At 31.4% G+C, this 21,768-nt stretch overlaps 3 protein-coding genes across 3 annotated transcripts; all 3 read right to left on the bottom strand.

The window, feature by feature from the left end:
• Window positions 1–9,975: 9,975 nt before the first annotated feature.
• Window positions 9,976–14,890, bottom strand: LOC131643108 (putative disease resistance RPP13-like protein 3). The gene is made up of 2 exons (XM_058913257.1): window positions 12,694–14,890; window positions 9,976–10,223 (listed from the first exon to the last, which is right to left on the bottom strand). The coding sequence occupies exons 1-2, from the start codon at window positions 14,516–14,518 to the stop codon at window positions 9,976–9,978; spliced, it is 2,073 nt and encodes a 690-aa protein (XP_058769240.1). The 5' UTR covers window positions 14,519–14,890.
• A 139-nt stretch (window positions 14,891–15,029) lies between these two features.
• On the bottom strand, window positions 15,030–16,268 carry LOC131643111 (uncharacterized). The gene has a single exon (XM_058913259.1). It carries the CDS (start codon window positions 16,056–16,058, stop codon window positions 15,105–15,107), a length of 954 nt encoding a protein of 317 aa, XP_058769242.1. The 5' UTR covers window positions 16,059–16,268; the 3' UTR covers window positions 15,030–15,104.
• A 1,403-nt stretch (window positions 16,269–17,671) lies between these two features.
• Window positions 17,672–20,046, bottom strand: LOC131643109 (pentatricopeptide repeat-containing protein At2g21090). The gene has a single exon (XM_058913258.1). The coding sequence runs from the start codon at window positions 19,817–19,819 to the stop codon at window positions 18,005–18,007; it is 1,815 nt and encodes a 604-aa protein (XP_058769241.1). The 5' UTR covers window positions 19,820–20,046; the 3' UTR covers window positions 17,672–18,004.
• Window positions 20,047–21,768: the final 1,722 nt, after the last annotated feature.

The following is a 21,768-nucleotide window of genomic DNA, read 5'->3' as shown; positions in this document are numbered from 1 at the left end:
GAGAGGATTACCACACACACATATTTTGATTTTCTTACATCCTCAAAGCAAATACCCCACACCATCTGACATCGACAACATCATCTATGCTGAAATACTAGACCCTGTTCTTCATCTGAGGTTGTATGCCTTGGTTAAATATAACATGATGCATGGACCTTGTGGACTGTTGCGCACGATCTCAACCTGTATAAAAAATGGTAAATGCTCTAAATACTTTCCCAAGAATTTTAACGAGGAAACTATTGTTGATGCAGACAGTTATCCCCTATATAGGAGAAGATAAAAAACACATAGTATTGAAAAAAATGGTATCACATTGGACAACCGTCACGTTGTACCTTATAATAAAAGATTTCTCCTAAAATACAATGCACATATAAACATTGAATGGTGTAACCAGAGCACTTCTATCAAATATCTTTTCAAATACATTAGCAAAGGCTATGACAGAATAATAGCTTCGGTGTCAACAAATGACAACAAACCGGTTGATGAAATAAAACAGTACTTAGATTTTAGATATATCTCCCCATGTGAAGCATGCTGGCGAATTTACTCCTTTAACATTCATGGTAGAAGACCTGCAGTTGAGCGTATGTTCTATCACCTGGTAGACAAAAAGGCTGTTTACTACACTGATCATGATCGCATGGAAAATGTTTTGGAGAATGCAAGTGTTACTAATTCCATGTTTACTAGTTGGCTCTCTGCAAACTCAAAGTATCCTGAGGCACAGTCACTCACTTATGGTCAATTTGTATCTAAATTTGTTTACCACAAGAGAGAAAGGGAGTGGAGGCCCCGCAAAAAGGGATTCACCATTGGTAGATTGATATGGGTTCCACAAACAACAGGTGAACTTTTTACCTGCGGATGATGTTGGCAGTAGTCAAGGGACCTACAAGTTATGAAGAAATTCGCAAGGTTGGTAACAGCCAATATAAAACATTTAGAGATGCATGCTTCACAATGGGATTCCTTGAAGATGACAAAGAATATATTGGTGCTCTCAAAGAGGCCAGTGAATGGGGGTTAGGACATTTTGTCCGAAAACTATTTGTGGTCATGCTATTGTCAGGAGCTGTTAATCGCCCAACACATGTTTGGAGGGAATCATGGGAGCTGTTATCTGATGGTGTCCTACATGCTCAAAGGCTATTGGCTTTAAATACAGGTTTTTAAGAGTGTAAATTCAATCAATATGTCATAAATTATTATTACATATATATTTTGTATATATAATTACAACCAAATCCATCTCTCCTATTATCCAATTCCTAACTTTGTTATTTATAATGTTCAAAATCAGAATTGGTTCTCACAGAAGCGGAATTGCAAAATTTGACGCTAATAGAAATTGAAAAGTTGCTTCAAGAAAATAAAAGGACTCTAAAAGATTTCAAACCAATCCCTTATCTGGATGGATATGTTCTACAACAATTAGGTAATAGAATGATATATGATGAACGCAATTATGACATTTCAAAAACAAAGACATAATTCACAAATCTGTTTAATGGACTTACAGGTAAACATTTGATATTATCATTAACTATTTTTTATAATACTACTCTCTGTTTGGATTATTCTTTATAGATTGCTAATCATTATAGATTCATAAATTTATTCTTCAATGTCAAATACCTCTCAGATGAACAAAGAGCTATGTATCAATCAGTCTTGTCATGACTAGGCATGGGAGCGGTGATCACCACAGGAGTCTTGGGAGGGTTGAACTCAATTTCACCAGCATCAATCATATCTTGGATCTTGTTCTTCAACGATCAACAATTATTTGTGTCATGTCCAGGACTATTGGAATGATATGTGCACCTTGCATCGGGCTTATAGCTAGGAGCGGAAGTGTTGGGCTTCACGGGAGGATCCCTTACAGTAATCAAGTTTTCCTTCAGCAGATGTTGCAATACCTGAGCTGACATATTGATCTTTGTAAACTGACGCTTAGGCGTGTCTTGCTTGTTTAGACGACTTTGTTGTGGCGCCGGTGTGGAGATCAGAACTGCCCCACAGATTGGTTGCGTTCATTACGACTTTTCTGGTTGTACATAACATCAACCATATGAGGCTTCTCAGGTGAGTTGAAACCAATGATCTTGTCATCGATTAAGTCTTGAATCCTATGCTTCAATGGTCCACAATCTTCGGTATCATGACCAGGACTATTCGAATGATAAGCACATCTTGCAACAAACATAAAATAAACACTATTCTTTATATATTAAATAGTAATTTTTTAATTTTTTTTAAGTTCTTTAAATTTTGATAGATTCATCATATTTTAATCTCACACAAACATAAAAAAAACACTATTCTTTATTCTTTATATATTAAATAGTAATAATGATATTTAATTATTTTTTATTTTTTATTTTCAAACACTTTTTGAAAATGATCCATAAATTTCAATTTTTAAAATTCAAAACAACTTTAAAATTTTTTTAAAAAAAGTTAATCGGTTCTACAATAATTTGAAATGAATTTTAAATTTTTTAATAGATCTTAAATGGAAATTAATTATTATTTATATCGATCTCTTTATTTTGCATTTATTTCTAAAATCTCTCTTTCTTTTAAATTTGAAAAAAATATATTTAAAGTAATAAATTTATTTTTTAAGTTATAAATAATTAGTGTTGTTTAAATATTATTATTTTGGTGTTGGTTTGTTTTGTCTCATACAAATAAATAATTTAAATAATTTTTAAATTATTGAACGATATATTTTTCACAAATTGTTAACAATTTAAATAATTTTTAAATTATTGAACGATATATTTTTCACAAATTGTTAACAATTTAAATAATTTTTCTAACAATACATTGAATGATATATATTAAAATATTGAAAATATGATAATTAATATAAAAATTTTAAGTTATTGAAAAATATTGTTTTCATTTTGTTTTAGTTGTTTTTTAAATAAAGTTTTTAAATAGTTATCAATTCTAGAGTGTTTTTTAAGTAGTATCAATTATAGAAAAAAGTTGGAAAAGAATAAGAAGAAATAAAAAAGAATAAGAAAGCAGGAAGTGATAAAGGAAGAAGAAATAAAAAAGAATAAGCTGAAAGATAAAGGAAGCCACGTGGACATGGTCTTTAGCAAGAAGGACATATTTGGAATTTCCATAACAATGAATTTTTTTATATGATAGATATGTGAAATGACCAACTATAATAATTAATTTGAAAGGGAGGGAGTAATATATATTAAAATTAGGAATGTCGAAATTGAATGTGGTCCGTCGGTCCTGCCCTCTCACCCATAAAAAAAATAGCAAGTTGGGTTGGATTTCGGGTCCGCCTACCTGCTCAATACGCCCCATTAAAATAAAAAACCATGCACGATGCTTCGTAGAATACCATACACGAGGATGCCATGCTAATTCCCCGAATCAATAAAATGGGTGATTGCATTCCAAGTCGTTCCACACATGTGTAGTTAGTTACAACAATTTCCCATAATTAAAGAGGAAAATGTGTCACCACACAGGTATTCAAATCCTTCTCCTTTAAAAATCTATTTCTCATTCTCTTAATTACTTGAGCGTTGGAATATATAACTTACATGTTATTTGTCTCTCCACCGTATTCGAAACCTTGAACCACCGCAACACAACTCGAATTCTTCCTCTTCGATCATTACCTAGCTAGTTTCTAAGCGGAACAAGATCTAATCCAACTTTTTTTAATACAAGTTAGTAACAACTTATTTTTGCATAGTGTAACAAACATCATTTATTTAATGTAAGTAATTAAAAAAAAATCCATAAATATTTATCAAATATTATTAATCATACAATATAATAAAGCAAAATGAGTTCTTTGGCAAGTTTGTCAAGTGTCATCTTCTTAGAAGCCTTACTATTTTAAAATTTGCTATTAATAGTAATCTTCCTATAATTAACTTTAATTATTTTATTATTATTTAATTAATTATTTCACTAATTTCTAACTACTATTTTTTATTTTTTATTATTTATGATTTATTATTCAATAATTGGCCCTGGAAACAAATAAAAATCCGGCTGATTCATATAATCTAATGTAATCTCTTTATTTTTTTATTGAAGAATTTCTTTATTGTTCCTAACTACTATTTTTATTGTTTATTATTCATTATTCTTTAATACTAATAATAATTGATTAATTTAGACCTTGAAAACATTAAAAAAACCTCCAATTTGGTTTCTCAATACACAAATGAATTATTTGGGACCGTGAGAACAAATAAGTCTGTTCACTTTCAAATAGGTTTTCCAATACAAATCCTAGAATTCCACCCGTGAATTCAAACAACAATGCCGGTACACTTCCAAATTGAGTTTCACAATGCAAGTTTATCTCATATCAATGTCGATTTTTCAATTTTCCAGGTAATTCAATTCAATTTCTGTTGATTTTAATTATATAAATAGGATAAATTTCTTCTCCTATTTCATACTTCTTTCGTTTCTTTCATCTCTGATAAAATTGGGGAATTAAAAATGGTTACTAGGAGTGAACAACATCAAACAATATCACTTTTGATGCTTTTGAAGCACAAATCGATGAGTGAGGAAATTGAGAAACCTGAAATTGTTGATGGTCAAGTTGGGCGAAGCAAGAAAAGGATAGAATTTTACATTGCTGAAGTCTGAGTGCCAGAGGATGGTTTTCCGATGGATTCTATACATATTATGTTTATGAGGTATGATATTTAATGTTTCTCATACTTTGTTGCTTACGGGATTTAATTTGATGTATTTTACATATATATGGATTGGATTAATTACTAAGTTATATAAGCAAATGAAATCTTTGTTTTTTTCTTTGGTAAAAACCTTGATATATACTTATAGAGGTGATTATTTATAGAGAACTTATTAAGCCTGAGATGTAAAACCTAAATTCAATTTATAAAAATAATTTTTGTTTGAAATACTTATAGTAGTTACATGATTAGTGTTCAAAAAGTTTAACTGAATCGGCACTAAAGTCAGTATTGCGTTGCGATGTTTGGTTATTTCGTGAACATAATATCAATTGATTCAATTCCCTGTTGCTATGTTTGGTTAAGCTAGCATTAATGATCCAATTTACGTGAATGAATTGTGTATACTTTTAAATCTTTTGCAGTGTTATTTTTATATTTTTGTCGATTGATTATGATTCATAAAATTGCTTCTAATGCTTAATTTTATTATGTAGGCATTTCATGATATCATGAATGAAGGGGGCTGGACTAAAAGATTTGATTTAGTTCTTGATGGAGCAGGGATTTATCTTTCTACTTCTGCTATCTATTAGTTAGATACTCCAAGACTTAATGTCGGACTTTTAACTTTTTTTTCAATAGGCAGTAGAACGGCCCTGGGAAGAGATCCATTAACCTGACCGAGGAAGTTATGAAAATGATATCGTTAGAAGTTGTGTGTGAACGGTTATTAGGCCATGTAAATCAGGTAATTCTTGAACTCGCTTGATCTTAAAATTTAAAGCTAGAATTTGTGATAGAGTTTGTTGTAGGATTTGATGAAAGTGTTATTGGCTAATGATTTTCTAAATTTAGGAAATTCTATATGATATTTAACATAGGTTGGTTGACTGGAAGAGTTCTGAGATAGCTCTCTTAGGATTGAGCAACACTTTGTTACTAAAAATTAAGCCAACACAAGATTCACATAGGGAAGAATGACTCAAAAACCGGGTTCCTTTTTCTTCAGCATTTCCTTTAGAAAATTTTGCGATTGCTATCCCAATTTCATTTGCTTATGATATGACATTATTGTAGTGCATTGATTTGATTTTATTTGGACTCATTTATCTTCTCTGCCTCCATTAAGTGAAGAGTTAATTTGACATCATTGTGTTGAAAGCTGTAAAATATTTGTTTGTCTATGTTTATTTAACAAGATATTCATAATAGAAGCTAACGAAGAGCTAAGAACCATTTTTAAAAAGCAAGTGCATCTAATTCTTCAGGTTAGGCTCAAATAATTAATAGAGGAAAATACTAGGTTCAATGTGTTATATTCCATTCTGTTTTTAATTCCAAATAAACAATACTAAAATCACCATTCTATCTATATCAATAAAGTCGTGGATAAAAATTGTTTAACGTTGTGTAGGCCACAAGTTTTTCGGTTTTATGTAATTAGTTACTTTATTTTGGTCAGGGCCGGTCCTTTGAATTTGGGTGCCTTGGGCGACTCAAAAGAGTGGTGCCCCTATAATTTTTGTAACAATAAATACATAAAGATAAAAGAAATAATTGGATAAAAACATATTTTCATTTGACATTGTAAAAAAAAATAGATATACGGATATTTGAATCAATGTTTATACTACATCAAAACATAAACCACTATAAATAGACTTATTCTTCTTCTTCTTCTTCTTCTTCTTCTTCTTAATCCGGTCTTTTTACCTATAAAAAATTGACCAAGCATTTAAAATTATTTAAATATCATCCTCTTAGCATTTTTTGTTGCAAAATCGTCAATAGTTTGTTCATAATCAAGGTTCTTCAAAAAATTATTTTTTAATTAAAATCAACACAGGACTATTTAATCTATCTTGTGATATAGTAGATCTCAAATAAGATTTTAATAATTTTAATTTAGAAAAATTTCTTTCAGCATATGCAACAATGATAGGAGTAGTCAATATTACTCTATAATATATGCATGCATTAGGAAGCCAATTAAAAGTCTTTAAAGAACTCAATATTATATAACTTAATTTTGATTCAACTGTTAAAACTGCTCTAATAAGTTTCAGTTCTTCAAACAAAATTATTAATGATCTAAGCCTTTCAATACTAAACAAAAATCCAAAAAATATTTTCATATGTACTATACTGCTCAAATCTTCTATCAAGTGAGCCTATTGTTTGTTCTACAATATATAAGAAATAACGATTTCAAAAAGACTCTTCAGCAGACTCAAGATTCAACTACCAAATAATCATAGCTACTAAAAATTCAAAGTTTGCAATTCCATGAGTTGCTAAAGATTCGGCTTCACTCTTAATTTCAGAATCATTATCTTGTTCAGCTAGTTGAAGTAGTGTTTCACTCTTAAAAAATATAAAATATTTTTTATATCATTATTTTAATTTTAGTGTCTCAATTAAACTCTGAAGTTGCTAAAATTATCGATAAATTAATTGATTTTATTTTAGAGGAATTAATTGATTTTATGCTTCTTTATATTTTATTTATGAAAAATTACATTCTTTTATTAATTTTGACATTGTAGTGCCCCTATAATTTTGTTAACCAGTATTTTTTTTAAAAAAAAATTTAGCAAGTATTTTTATAATAAAAAATTCTTTTTTAATATATATAAGGGTAAGAAAAAAAATCGGTGCCCCTAAAATTATGGGGCCCTGGGCTCCCGCCCCACGAGCCCGTGCTCAGGGCCACCCCTGATTTTGGTAATTGGACATAAGATAAGAGTTATTCTACTAGGGAATCCTCGACTTGGAAATTAACTTTGGTAGATAATATGATCAAATAATTTAGACCAGTTTGTTGCTATTTGCTAAGCATTCTTTCTTCTGCTGTATTTTGCAGATTACAATAAGCATTTTTTATATGAATTTGTGAGACGTTATCATGGAGTGGAATGCGAAATCTCCTGTACAATGGAACAGGAAAAACTTTTTCTTTTTGAATTCAAAACCAGCAGAAAATCATAAGTCTCACTCTACTCATTGGAGTGCGGAGACAGATCTAGAAATCAACGTCGGGATGATGTTTCCATCAAATGCAGAGACAAATTAAATAGTTGACTGTAAAATCCGATTGCTTAAAATGTGAGAAATAGTTGATTATTCTAGGGTTAGATTTAAGTTTATTATGTGTTAGATATCTAAATATTTTGAACTCACTGAGTATTTTATTTATGATTCATTTTCTAATCTCTATTTTCCTTTTCCTTCCAATTCTTTGTTTTTTATTGTGTTTTATAGGTATTTGTTTTTGTAGATTTTTCATGTATAATGAGGTGTCGAAAGACTGATACAAAAATAAAGACGAAGGAAATCAAGAAATTAAGTGTCCAATATATTCTATTTAAATATTCTGGAGCCAGCAACCAACATAAATAACTGACAATTTTCAACTCATTGAAAAATCACTTTAGTTAAAATTTTGATAATTAATTAAATCTTATAAATAATAATAAGTATTGTTAAGACTTCAATAATAAGAATTTCATGCTTATAATATAAGATTTCTATCATTTTCAAGTTGTTAATGTAATGGGAGAAGCTGATTTGAAATCATCACATTTAATACTCGATCTTTTTTTTAAAGACCCTATCAAATACTAATATGGACTGCTACTTTTATTTTCTATGGTTTTATTTTGATTTCTATAATTTTTGAAAAATTTCTCCACAAAATAGAAAAGATGTGCTACTTATTTGATGGTTTTTTTAATATTAACTTCTTTATATAATTCATGCAATAAAAATTACATAACGGCCTTACTTCATTTTTATAATAATCTTAATACTTTATGTTTAGTTTTTCCTTTTGACTTTACTAATTTGATTTTTTTTAATGAAAATAACTACTTCAACAACAATGATTAATTATTTATATTATAATATAATTACTTTTAGAAATATCAAATAATAATTTGGTGAGTGTTATATAAATCATTGAACCGTGTATTATAGCTAATAAATATGAATTGTTGTGATTTTTTTAAGATTAACTATATTGTGATCCAATGCATTGAGATATTTAAATAATTTTAATTATTTATAAATATTATATGTTTAAAATAAATATTAAATAGTCATAAGAAAAAACAATTATATTTTGAGTAATGAAAAGTGAAATAAATTAAAAAAAAATCTTAAAAAATTCTTTCTTTTTTTTAAGATTATTGACATATTTTTTAGAGTTCATCTTTCAATTAATATTGTTTATATAATAAGATTTAATTTTGTTTTTTCAGCGGTTCAATAATTTGTCAATTATTAATTTAAAAATGAAAAATGAAATTCAATTTAAATTTGTCAATTTAAATGAATGTAGATAATTAACCTTTGTTAAAAATACTATATTCTATTTAAATCTCAATTATATTATAATTATTAATGATTTATTAATATTAAATAAATAAATTTTTAATTGTGTAATTAAAAGAAAATGCAATCTTTCCAAAAATAATTAAAAGATACTCTTTAATTTGTTGTTGTATAAGTAAAAGATATTGACACATAAATTTATTATTGTAAATTCATATTTTTATGCGAAGATCAAAAGAAATAAGTGTATTTTTTACACTACAATATATATCTAGATGTTTAGTTATTATTTTTATATCAGTTATGCTAACTAAAAATACTCAAATATTTTAAAAAAAATTTGGTACAACTATTTATAATGGTTTAATAATACAATCAATTTTTTCTTTAAAATAAAGAATATATAATCATTGTTAAATAATTAAATTATTCATTTCATATATACTACTCTTAAGAAATTTAAGCATAAGAATATATATCCGTGCTTTGCACGGCTACACTCACTATAATACTTATAAGGGTAACTGAAATTTTCCGTAATATTGGCCTTATTTAATACTTATTGAAATGATACTAAATTTAAGTATTACAATAATTTTAAGGATTTAATGGAAATACACCGTCAGTAAAGCAGTTTTACACTGTCGGTGAAATCATAATCGTTAGTTTTTGTAAAAGTTTAACTTTTTCTTTAAATTATATAAAAAAGTATTTGTTTTTAAGAGTTGTGATGCACTGACTGTGTAAAATATTTTACACTGGCAGTGCACTGCCTTTAAGCTCTAATTTTAAATGTTACAAAGCCTCTGCATTAGTTAACTAAAAACATGAAAATAATAAATAAAATATTTAAAATACACTGTAAAAAGTTCAAAGATTTAACGCTAACAACTTATAAATTCAAAGCAAACAAACATGATTCTAATTATTCTACAATAAGCTGATATCCATTTTTAACTTCCAAATTTTTTAGCATTGCAGCCATTGCTGAGGAGGGATTCCAAACACGTGCTTTTCTTAAGGTAGTCAAAGACCATAATTCACTTGGGAGGCTATCCAACTTATCACATCCATAAATATCAAGGATGTGAAGGCGTGGCATTGAACCATTACCTAATTTCCAGTTTCGAATAGGCAAATTTCTCATATGAAACTCCTGTAATTGTGGGAACCCATCTGCAGCACAATTAAGATCAAAAAATGAATCTGAAGACCAACGGTTTGAAAACCAATTGTCTCCAGTTAAGATTAACCTTTGGAGTTTACTGAGATTTCCGATAGCATTCATCCCATCGTCCTTCAAGCAATTAATACCTATCAATGTTAACTTGGTAATGTTGGGAGGAAACATGACTACACAACTTAAAAGGTCAAGGGCATTGACAATTTTCAGTTTACTAAGATGGCTCAAGTGCTTCAAACTTTGTAAAATTCCCCCTGTCTTGTAATTGAAATTCCATTGTAGATTTTCCCCCCAAACATTCTGATTGATTATGATTTCTAGGTTTTTCAAATGTGTCAATTGTTGTAGGCTTAACAACATTTTAGGTACATCACCCTTGAAGTTTGAGGAGATATGCAATCCTAATTTTTTTAGTTTGGGGAAACTTCCTTTCTCTATCAGATATGTTGTTTTTTTATTGAGTACAATGTGAGAGATTGTTTGAAGATTCCACATTACATCACCGTTTGATTCTAAATAACGGCTGTGTAGCTTGATAGGCCCAAAGGTATACACATCCCTTAGATGCTTGAGCTTTGATATTCCACAGGGGAGAGAAATTATCCTGGCCGAGGCTGAAGGTCCAAAGTCTAATGTTTGTAGATTTTGAAGGTTACATATAGAATCCGGAACACTTCTAATACAATATGTGTCTATTCTTAAGTACCTCAAGTGAATGAAGTTCCCTAAGTTTGCAGAAATCTTAATAAGTTTGCAGAAATCTATATCAGGAATCGGGTTCTAACCTTGAGAATTATGATTTCAGATTCGGTTTCTCATAATAAGTTTTTTTTACGTCTTTAATGACAATGTCTATGCTGCATGTTATGCTAATTCTGTGACACATTCTTTGATTCTGTTGCATACAGAATGTCAAACACTCTTGTTCTATTCATAATACAATTAATGATAGTTATGAGTTTAGAGTAATATTACATCAAACATGAAACTTGGGAAAAATTTTGGTCTTCAATGGAGGAAAACCTTTACTTTTAAGCTCCTTGAACGCTCTTGCCGTCAAATTCAGTCTCTAAAAGTCCAACATCAAAAATCTCAAATTTTGCTATTTAAAGAGGTTTGAGCGTGTCAGAAATCGCATCACGATCTGTCTATTCATCGTGACACAATTTGCAAAAGTTGTCAGAATCGTGATGTTATTGCCTCTTATCGTGTTGCGAGTTGCCAAAAAGTGCCAGGATCGTGTCATGATTTGTCTTAATCGTGTTGCGATTTTTCCAGTGGCTTGAAGAGAATTTTCTTCCCAACTTTCTCATTTTTCTCCTCTTTTTACAGCTTTGTTCCTTCTCTCAAATGTTACTGATTTTTCTTCTAAAGCCAAGTAATTCTTCACTAATAATGCTAAAAACAAGTGAAATTGCTTCTAATATTACTAAGTCTCAAATACATTAGTTAACTAAAATACAAATCCATAAATGAAGAAGAAAGAAACATGAAAATAATAGATACTATAAAAAGTTGAGAAAGTTTTTGTTAGCAAGTTATAAATTAATAGCAAACAAACATTAATTCTAATTACTCTACAATGATTTCACATCCATTGTTAACTTCCAAATTGTGTAGCATTGCAGCCATTGCATTGGAGGGTCTTCGAACACGTACTTTTGTTAAGGTTGTCAAAGACCATAATTCACTTGGGAGGCTATCCAACTTATTACAGTAATCAATATGAAGGATGTGAAGGCATGGCATTGAACCATTACCTAATTTCCAGCTTCGGATAGGAAAATTTCCCATTTGAAACTCCTTCAACTTAGGGAACCCACCTTCAACACAGTTAAGATCAAAAATTGAATCTGAAGACCAACGGTCTGAAAATAAACCGTAGTCTCCAGTTAAGATCAACCTTTGGAGTTTGGTGAGATTTCCAATAGCATTCATCCCATCGTCATTCAAGCAATTAATACCTGTCAATGTTAACTTGGTAATGTTTGGAGGAAACATGGCCACACATGTTACAATGTTGCGTGCATAGGTAATTTTTAACGTACTCAGATAGCTCAAGTGCTATTCTTAGCTTATTCAAATGTTTCAATTGTTGTAGGCTTAGCAATATTTTGGGCACATCACCCTTGAAGTCTGAGGTAATAAACAATACTAATTTTCTTAGTATGGGGAAGCTTCCTTTCTCTATCAGACATGTTGTTTTTCTATTGAGTAAAATGGAAGAGAGTGTTTGAAGATTCCACATTACATCAACATTTGATTCTAAACAACGGCCTCTTAGCATAATAGGCCCAAAAGTATAGACATGCCTTAGATGCTTGAGCTTTAATATTCCAATGGGGAAAGAAATTGTTATGTTCCTGCTTGAAGATCCAAACTTTAATGTTTGTAGATTCTGAAGGTTGCATATCGAATTTGGAACACTTGTAATATATATTGAGTCTATTCTTAAGTACCTCAAGTGAATGAAGTTTCCTAAGTTCGAAGGAATCTTAAAACAACATTTTCCTTCAAAATCTAACACCTGAACCAATTTGAAATTTTTGGTAAGCCATTTCCACTCATAGCCATAATACAAGGAACTATTGTCAGAACAAAACAAAGAACGAACACATGAATGGTCAACAGTGCTTGATGAAAGATAGTGAGACATGCTAGAATGGACAGACAATCTACGTGGTTTTGTAGGGATTAAAATGTTGTTATCAGTGCAAACCTGAAAGAACTTATCCTCTTTGCTCTCCAAAATGCAGAGATCTCTGAGAAGATCATGGATGCGACATGTTTTCACGCCTCCGCTATCTTTTATTCGTGCTACTTGAATTAAACTACGATCAACGAGCTCATACAAGTAGTCTTCAGCAACATCACATGCATCTCTACTTTCTGTTTCTTGTATAAATCCTTCAGCGATCCATAGTTGCAACAATTGACTCACACGTATTTCAGAATCTTCGGGAAATATCCCTAGATACAGAAAACATGGTTTCAATCTTGAAGGCAAATTGTCGAAACTGAGTTTAAGTACAACATCCTTTACTTGAGTCTCGTCTCGTGTAAGATACCAGTTAACATGACCCAACACTTTGGACCATTCTCTGTGAGACTTTTCCTTATTTGCCAGAAGTCCGGCAAGAACCACAATTGAGAGTGGCAAACCGCCACAACTTTTAACAATTTGTTTACCTAGAGACTCAAGATCACGAGGGTATTCTTCTCCTCTAAATACTTTTTTGAAAAAGAGCTCCCAACTTTGTTCTTCACTGAGAAATTGAAGATAATATGGAGGATCTCGACCGGTATGTGAGGCAACTTCTTTCAAACGACTGGTTATCAATATTCTGCTTCCTTTATTTTCATCGGGAAAAGCATCTTTTACTTCATCCCAATCTTGTATTTTCCACAAGTCATCTAGAACCAGCAGATACTTTTCCCACTTCAAACATTCCCGCACTCTTTTCTTCAACTCCTCATCACTTAAGTTATTCACATCTTCCTTGTGTTTCTTCTTACCCTTTTTGATGTTGCTGCTACTACATTCATAATTACGGTTTGGCATCAAAATTTGAAGAAGACCAAGCAAAAGATCTTTGGCCCTACATTCATTTGACACATAAACCCATGCGCGGCAATTGAATTGTTTCTTTACCTCATTACTGTTATAGACTTTTCGTGCCAGTGTGGTTTTGCCCAATCCACCCATACCAATAATTGAAAAAACTTTGAGTCGCGGCAAACCACCCTCTATGAGTCTATTGATGACTACCTCAGATTCATGGACAAAGCCCACTACATCTTCCTCCTCCACGTTTCGTCTTAATCTGTGAAGTGTTTGCGTTCTCTTCTCATCTTCTCTAGCTGAAGTTGATTGATCATTGCTTTCTTGACAGTATTTGATCTTGTTTTCGTGTATCTCGTTCAGCATGGTTTTGATCTTGTCAATTTTTTCTGCTACGTCGTGGAGCAATTTTGCATGACCAACACTGTGAAGCATTCTTCCCAGCACATTTCTCTTCTTGTAGAAGGCGACGTTGGTGATGAATGTGTCGATAACATCCTCGGCTGAGTAGGAGACATCTCTGATCTGAGTCAAAACCTTTTGTTCGATCTGTTTGTGGTTGTTCTTCTTCCATTCAGAAGAAGTTTTGAGATATATGTTTATGATTTCAAGTTCATTACGAAGGGATATGATTTTGTCTTCCACTCCACACAGCAAATTAGCTTCGCGTTGCAGCAATTGTGATAAGTGTTCCAAAAGGAACGCAACCACGCTATCTGCCATGTATATAGTATAGTGTGTAAAGGGAAACTTCTGGTTTTGGGTGATTGTTACAATTATTGTTATCAAAATATCAATGAAGACAGAGTTGTTATATAATATATCCTCTGAGAGTTTCTCAAGCGGTTGTCATATATGTAACAAGTACATAGTGTGAAATCAAGAAATAGTTAGGAAAGTAAAAGGAAATTGCATTTCAATAATTAATGAAGACTTGGGTAGACTTAGACTTATGCTGTTTTCTGCTTACTAGGAAACAACAGTAAAGTTGAATTGCACCATCCATGCATTTTCCTTATTGATAATTTTTTTAGCTTTTAATTGTCGGTGAAGTTTCCTTTGTTTTATGATGCATAAATGTGACACTGCATTAAGACACTTATAGTTACCACTTAAAGTGTAACTCACTTTTGGTTTTGGAGAACTTTGAATTAGGATATATTGGAGCTTGTTATATATTAGTAACCTCTATTTCCAATTAATGCATGCATGCATAAATAACTATGTACAAATATAACACTACATCACAAACTGTTGCTTATATATACATACCCAAATACAATGCACAAGAAATACAGAACAATTTGTGTCATGCTTTACCCTCAACCCTTGCATGGGTGAGTCCAACACATGCATCAACAAAATCCAAATCTATAAAATCTGTAGAAAATATCTGCAATCTATCGCCACACCCTTTAGAAAAGCACTGACTAATAAAGAGTCTTGCATATCCATGAATCCGTTCTGTCACAGGTTTCACACACACTATCGGGTTATCAGGAACCGGCGTAACAGTATTCTCAACTCTATAGAGGTATTTTCTAGACACAATGTCTTCCTGTTCGCTCAAATACTTCATATTACTTTCAAACTTTGTCAATGGCAAATCTGTGTTAATCCAATTATCCCTTAGATAGCCTGCACTCCAAAGACTACTACCCGCCTTTGGTTGTGTCAATTTTCTCGGCTTCCAAACACATATAACTCTTTTCGGTAGCACCTCAGCAATAGTCTTATCAAAAACAGCGTCATCTTGGTGAATTAAGTACTCGCCTAAGTTTTCTTCGAGGTACTTGTCGAATTCGGGTGGATCATTATGACCAAACTCGGTTCTAACCTCGAGGATTATGATTTCGGATTCGGTTTCTGATAGAAACTTCTTTACGTCTCTAATAACAATGTCTATGCTGTATGTTACGATAATTCCGTGACATACTCTTTGATTCTCTTGCACGCGAATATCAAACACTCTTGTTCCTCTCACAAGCTGATTGTAAATGGACAAAGTTTGGCATTGCGCGAAAGGTCGAGTGATTCCCGGTATACCGATTTTGTCCGTTGCAGAATCATGTGTTCCAGGCCAAACAATCATGTTGATCTTGAGTTTGAAATGGTTGAGATTTGACATCCAGTTTTTTCTGTCGGAAGGGTAGTAATCAGAACCAGGATAGTTTTCTCCTAAGCTTTTTAGATCAGACAGAGTTTTCTCTTCTGCTTGGATTGCCTTTCGTTTTTCGATTTGTTTCGAGACCTGAGATCCCATTTTCTTCGGCGTAAATGAAGAAAATGGGAACAAGGAGAAGAGAATGAAGAAGAAGAATTGTTAGTTCTTCCTCTTCCTTGGTTCTGTCTTTGGTGTAATGAGTTTGATGATGGAATTTTATATAATAAAGCATGGTATCGTCCAAAAGGATTTTTCTTTTTTAATGAATTGGACAAAGGTTATTTGTGTTTCTTCACTCAATTATTTTTTGGTTGCGTTGAAGTATTATGGCTTTGGATTAGAAAGGACTCATGCACTAACATATGTTGTCTTTTGTGTGTGGGAACCTTCGCTCAAATTATTGGTTTGGAGTTATAATCGATGTGTGTCAATGTCAATGATTGGTCCATTTGTATGGCTGTCCAAACTCATCTCACTTGGAATTTGCCTTTTGTTTAAGCACTTGGCTTTTTCGTTAGTCCTAAAGTTGTAGTAATCTTATATTTTAAATGATCACGTCTGAAACCAACATAATATATGCCAAAGTAGCAAAATTTTCTAATTTGTTAGAATATCGTTCGAAAATAAATTTATGATCAATTTTATCTTTTGATTCCATTAACAGTTCTTCTAGTGAGTCTCTCTGATTGCTAGAAGATCATAAGAAACAGATCAATTATACCTTATTCATCTTTTCTGATCAAGAATTATACCTTATTTCAATTAGATACATGAATAGATGGATAGAAATATTAGTTCTTGTTTGGATTGCAGGAATCATTGAAACGCACAATTTTAACTTTAAAACTTCAACAAAATCACTGTAAATTTAGCAAACTCAACGACAAACATACACTCAATAATTGTAGAGAATCTCTTCTAGAAATGCGTAAAACATCGTGGCAGAACCATAGCTCATTCTGATTTTAAATTCAGACCCCTTGTTTTGATGCGGTGCCGGCGATGAATCCATGACATGAATATCCAATGTCTCAATTTATGTATTTAAGAAGAAAATATAATTTTAAACATAAAAGCATGTGAGGATTCCCTTGTTGACCTCTTACCCTCACGGATCAATTAATAGCAGAAAATAAAAGAATGTGCAAAGAACTTGATGCTCCTTTAATAACATTGCAGAAGAACATCATCTTTGGATACATTAACTTCCAACAGAAAAAGAAGAAAAAAAAGTAAAAGTTAAATTAAGAAAATTATTTTTCTCAATTAACATGATACATAGATGCATGTTCCAATATTTCCTTTAGATTATACAGAGACAAAGATTTGATGCCAAGCTCCTATTCCTATAAGGAGAAAAGAATTATTATTCTATAATGAATCCAAATGAAATACCTAAACCTTGCATTAAAATCATGAAATTGTCAAAACAAATCTACGGTTTACTAGCTCGGATTGTTTCAATGTACCCTACCTGTTCAAATGAGCACCTTTCAGTTAGTCCCCAAAAAATGGATGATACTGGGTGAACTAGAACATGAAATCTTCCTCCATCTGATTTGAACGTAGGAGATTCTGTGGTAATCTGCATCCCAAATTCTTATGGAATCCACCTATTAGTAATCATGCCCATCGCAAAATCTGTTTTATCATTCACAATTAGCATTCCCATTTTCCATCATCCCCGTCTGGAAGACAATTCAAGTGATATCAAGGAAAGAGGTGTTATTCAGAAAAATAGGACAGGAGATCGTAGTTACAAGAAAAATTTATTCTATGTTTCTGTCGGCGAAAATACAAACAAATCAATTTGGGTATAAAAAAGGAAGCAAGAAATCTTTCATGAAAATCATCTCTTTCCGTCAGTTCTTCCCACCAATCTCCCTTCTCATTCGTCCTCGGTTTCTTTCTTACTAGAGGTATCATCTTATAAATATATCATCATGGAAACTCAACTCCGCAGTATCTGGAATGACTAAAAAGAAGGTAAAAGTAGCAAAACTATGCTCTCTACAAAAAATACCCAATCTGGAAAAAGAATTTTTCTATCTTTCAGTTAGGTGTAGGGCATTGTCTTCTATCTGGTTATTTAAGTGCCCTAAAGCCGAGTATAATGTTTTCTTCAAAGGGTGCAATCCATCTGATCCAGGGAAAGCATGGACCTCATTTTCAATTTCAACCCAACTAATGGACAGATCTTTCCTCGTCCGTCTCTCATCCATAATATGTCTTACTTCTTCAACCAATCCCCATTTCAGAAGTGCAGCATATATACTAGAAAGTACTACATAAGCGACTGAAGATTGAGGCTGCCATTTAATAAGGAATTCAGTTACTTCTCTGCCGAGTCGTAGACTTCCATTCAATCTACATACACCAAGCAAAGAATACCAAACAGGGTCCCCTGGTTTACAATCCATCATGAATAGATCCTTCATCGACTCGTTAAAACATCCAGATCGACCAAAAAGATCAATTAGATGTGCATAGTGTTCTAGGTCAGGGACAACACCATGCTCGATATTCATGGACTTGAAAAACTGAAGCCCTTCGTGAACAAGGCCAGAGTGACTACAAGCATTTAGAATGGCAACAAAGGTGGTCCTATTTGGCTTCACACCTGATTTCAGCATATCATTGAAAATCGTAACTGCTTCTTTACCATAGCCATAGTAAGTTAGTGCTGATATCATGGTGTTCCACAATACTACATCTTGCAAATTTCCGCTAAAATTAAAGACTCGCCAGGCGGTCTCCATGCTTCCACATTTTGCATACATGTCAACAATAGCACTTACAACAACAGGATTAGGTGTGACGTTACTACGCACCAAAAATGCATGTATTTGTTTACCATACTTCGGTGAAGCAATAGTAGCACAGGCAAACAGGCAATTACTGAAAGTAAATTCATCAGGCCTAATTTGATGCTTGATCATATTTCTAAACACTCCAAGAGCTTTATGACCCATACCATTTCTAGCATAACCGCCAATCAAAGAAGTCCACGAATATGAATTTTTCTTGGGCATCAGACTGAATATTTCAGCAGCTGATTCCATGTCCCCGCATAAAGCATACCCTGAGACTAACGTCGTCCAAGCAGGAATATCCCTCACGGACATATCATCAAACAATCTCCTTGCATCTTCCATTTCACCACATTTTGCATAAGCATCTACAATTGAGCTGGAAACAACCACATTGAATAAAAACCCAACAACTAAAACCTGCCCATGAATCTGCCTACAAAGATCAAATTCTTTCAATTTCACGCAAACAATCAATACACTGGCAAACGTAAACTCGTTATAACCAATACCCAATCTCCTCAACTCTCCATAAAACCTCAAAGCCTCACTAAATCTCCCACAGTGTGCATAACCAACCACCATAGTGTTCCACGATACATAATCCTTGTCCGGCATTTGATAAAACACACTCCTAGCTTGTTTCATCATCCCCAATTTAACATACCCAGAAAGCATATTATTCCAAGAATACAAATTTCTAACCTCCATTTTATCAAACACCTTACGTGCATGAACATAATCCCCGCAACAGAAGTACATATGAATCAAATGATTACCAATAAGAGTGGTGGGGCGTTTGAAACCCGTAAGCTTCAAGTGAAGGTGAACAAGCTTACCCTCTCGGTAAGACTTGGTGTCGGAGCAACGGCGCAAGAGAGTGACGAGAACGTTGGAGGGTAAGCGAATGCCTCTGGGGTGCAAAAGGTCAAGAGAAGAAACGGCTTCGGAGAGATTGGTTTGGGGAGAGAGGATGGGTTTGACGAGGCACAGATCGGTGGGTTTGAAGCGCTTGAAGTTGCGAGTTGGGAATGATGATGGCATTGGCATTGCAGAGAAAGAACTTCAAGTTGAACTTCATCATCTATGTCTGTGATGATGAGTTGGAACTGGAGTGACGGGTTCGTTAAACCAGTTCCGGTGGCTGTGGAAAGCGGGTAGTGGGGTTCAATACCGGCGTCTGAGCCATGGGTGAAGAGAATCGGAAGTTGTAGCGTCAAAATTTTTAATATTAAACCCATGGGCCATTTCTCATTGTTTTCCCTTTGTATTAACCAATAGACAAAAGTTTGCCAAATTATTATTACTAGTACTTAGACCCGTGCGAGGCACGGGTTAAATATTTTCTAAGTAAAAATTTTCATTTTAAAAACACTTATCATTTATAAATTTTGCTTATAGTTAGATTACTATTGTATAGATAAAATGTCATTGTTATTAATAATATACATAAAAAAGTTTACTTAACTAATTTATTTTGTAAATTATAAAATAATTTGGGCATTTCTAATTTATTAATAATTTGTGTAAATTTTAAAAAAAATTAACTCGTTAAATAATTGTATCAATAGTTGCCTTTTTCCGTTTATAAAAATATTTGCAACTTATATAATTGTATCATCAATTGATTTTTCCCGTTTATAAAAATATTTATAACTTATTACAGTTTATAATAATAATTGTATCAACAGTAAACTTTTTCATATTTGTAACTTATTCTCTTTTATATAATTGAATTAATTAATTAATGTTTTAAATGTCTCCCATAAAATTAAATTAAATATGAGTAATCAATTAAATAATAATTAAAAATATAGTATAAATCTTTAAATTACATAAAAGAGTTTAATAAATATGTATTGATTGTGGGAAAACTTGCTAAAGAAGGAAATCAAAAGATAAAAAAAAAACATCAAATCTATTTGGAGGACGGCGGGTCGCGCAACGTTATTATAAGTAGTAAATAATTATGTTAGAGTAATGATTAAAAAATATAGATAAAAAATATGCTATTAAAAATAATAAATAAAAATATGTCAATTCGTGCTTGTGATCCAAATATGAATTAATTGTATAGTGTAGAATTATTTTATTAATTTTTAAAGGGAAATTGTGTTAATTCAATAAAATTAGAAATACAAATTAAGTAGTCTCGGCTCGTATGTATTATCTATTTTAGTAGAAAAAATGAATTAAATAATAAAAAATTAAGTAGTCCTAGTCCCTAGGGAATGTTTATTTTAAGTAGTATTGACCCGTAAAAAATGTATAAAATAGATCTTTTATTTAATATATAATAAAATAAATTGAACAAAAAGAATGACAAATTTGTGTTTTTCATAAGAAAGTTGTGTTTTTCATACATCATAATTGTCTCATGTCTAAAATAAATATTTATAGTAATTTTTAGTATAAATACAATTTTCATAGGTATATAATTATGTGTAATTTCAATGTAAATATTTCTAATATTAAATTTAAATATACCATAAATATTAAGTTGTATTTTAGTTATAAACTAAAACCCGTTTTAATATGAATCTATTCAATAATAATATATAATAATATATGGTTTAGGTAAAAAAATTATATCATCTCATTCACTAAAACAAAAACAAAAATGTCAAACTACATTAGCCTCTAAAATATTTTACTAACACAAAGGAAAAATGACTCTTACGATATTAGAAGATAAAAAATTGAATATAATAAAATATATCAAATTAATTTATTGATCTTTTATTAAATATAGTAAGAGGATATAAATTGTCCAAATTCTACAATATCAAATTTTATAGTAATAAATTTATGTATTAATCAAAAATTTTAAAAAAAATTTAGAATAAATATTAACATTTCATTTAAAAAAATACAAACTTTTTTGATAAACTAATATTTTAATATAATTCGCTACACTTTGATTGTGTTTGTAATTATAGTTAATATAGTACATATATTTTTTATTAAAAAATATCACAAATAAATAAAATTTAAAGATA

The sequence above is a fragment of the Vicia villosa genome, unplaced genomic scaffold, assembly GCF_029867415.1.
Source record: "Vicia villosa cultivar HV-30 ecotype Madison, WI unplaced genomic scaffold, Vvil1.0 scaffold7, whole genome shotgun sequence".
In the NCBI taxonomy this organism is placed as follows: domain Eukaryota; kingdom Viridiplantae; phylum Streptophyta; class Magnoliopsida; order Fabales; family Fabaceae; genus Vicia; species Vicia villosa.
This window is presented reverse-complemented; position numbering and strand designations above follow the sequence as displayed.

Bases quoted from the DNA above. Each gene is read 5' to 3' on its own strand.
- LOC131643109 (XM_058913258.1), bottom strand. From the start codon at position 19,819: ATGCCAATGCCATCATCATTCCCAACTCGCAACTTCAAGCGCTTCAAA.
- LOC131643108 (XM_058913257.1), bottom strand. From the start codon at position 14,518: ATGGCAGATAGCGTGGTTGCGTTCCTTTTGGAACACTTATCACAATTG. The intron at 10,224-12,693 runs GGTACTTAAGAA...GTGCTGCAGATG, and splicing joins AGGAAACTTCATTCACTTGA to GGTTCCCACAATTACAGGAG.
- LOC131643111 (XM_058913259.1), bottom strand. From the start codon at position 16,058: ATGGGATCTCAGGTCTCGAAACAAATCGAAAAACGAAAGGCAATCCAA.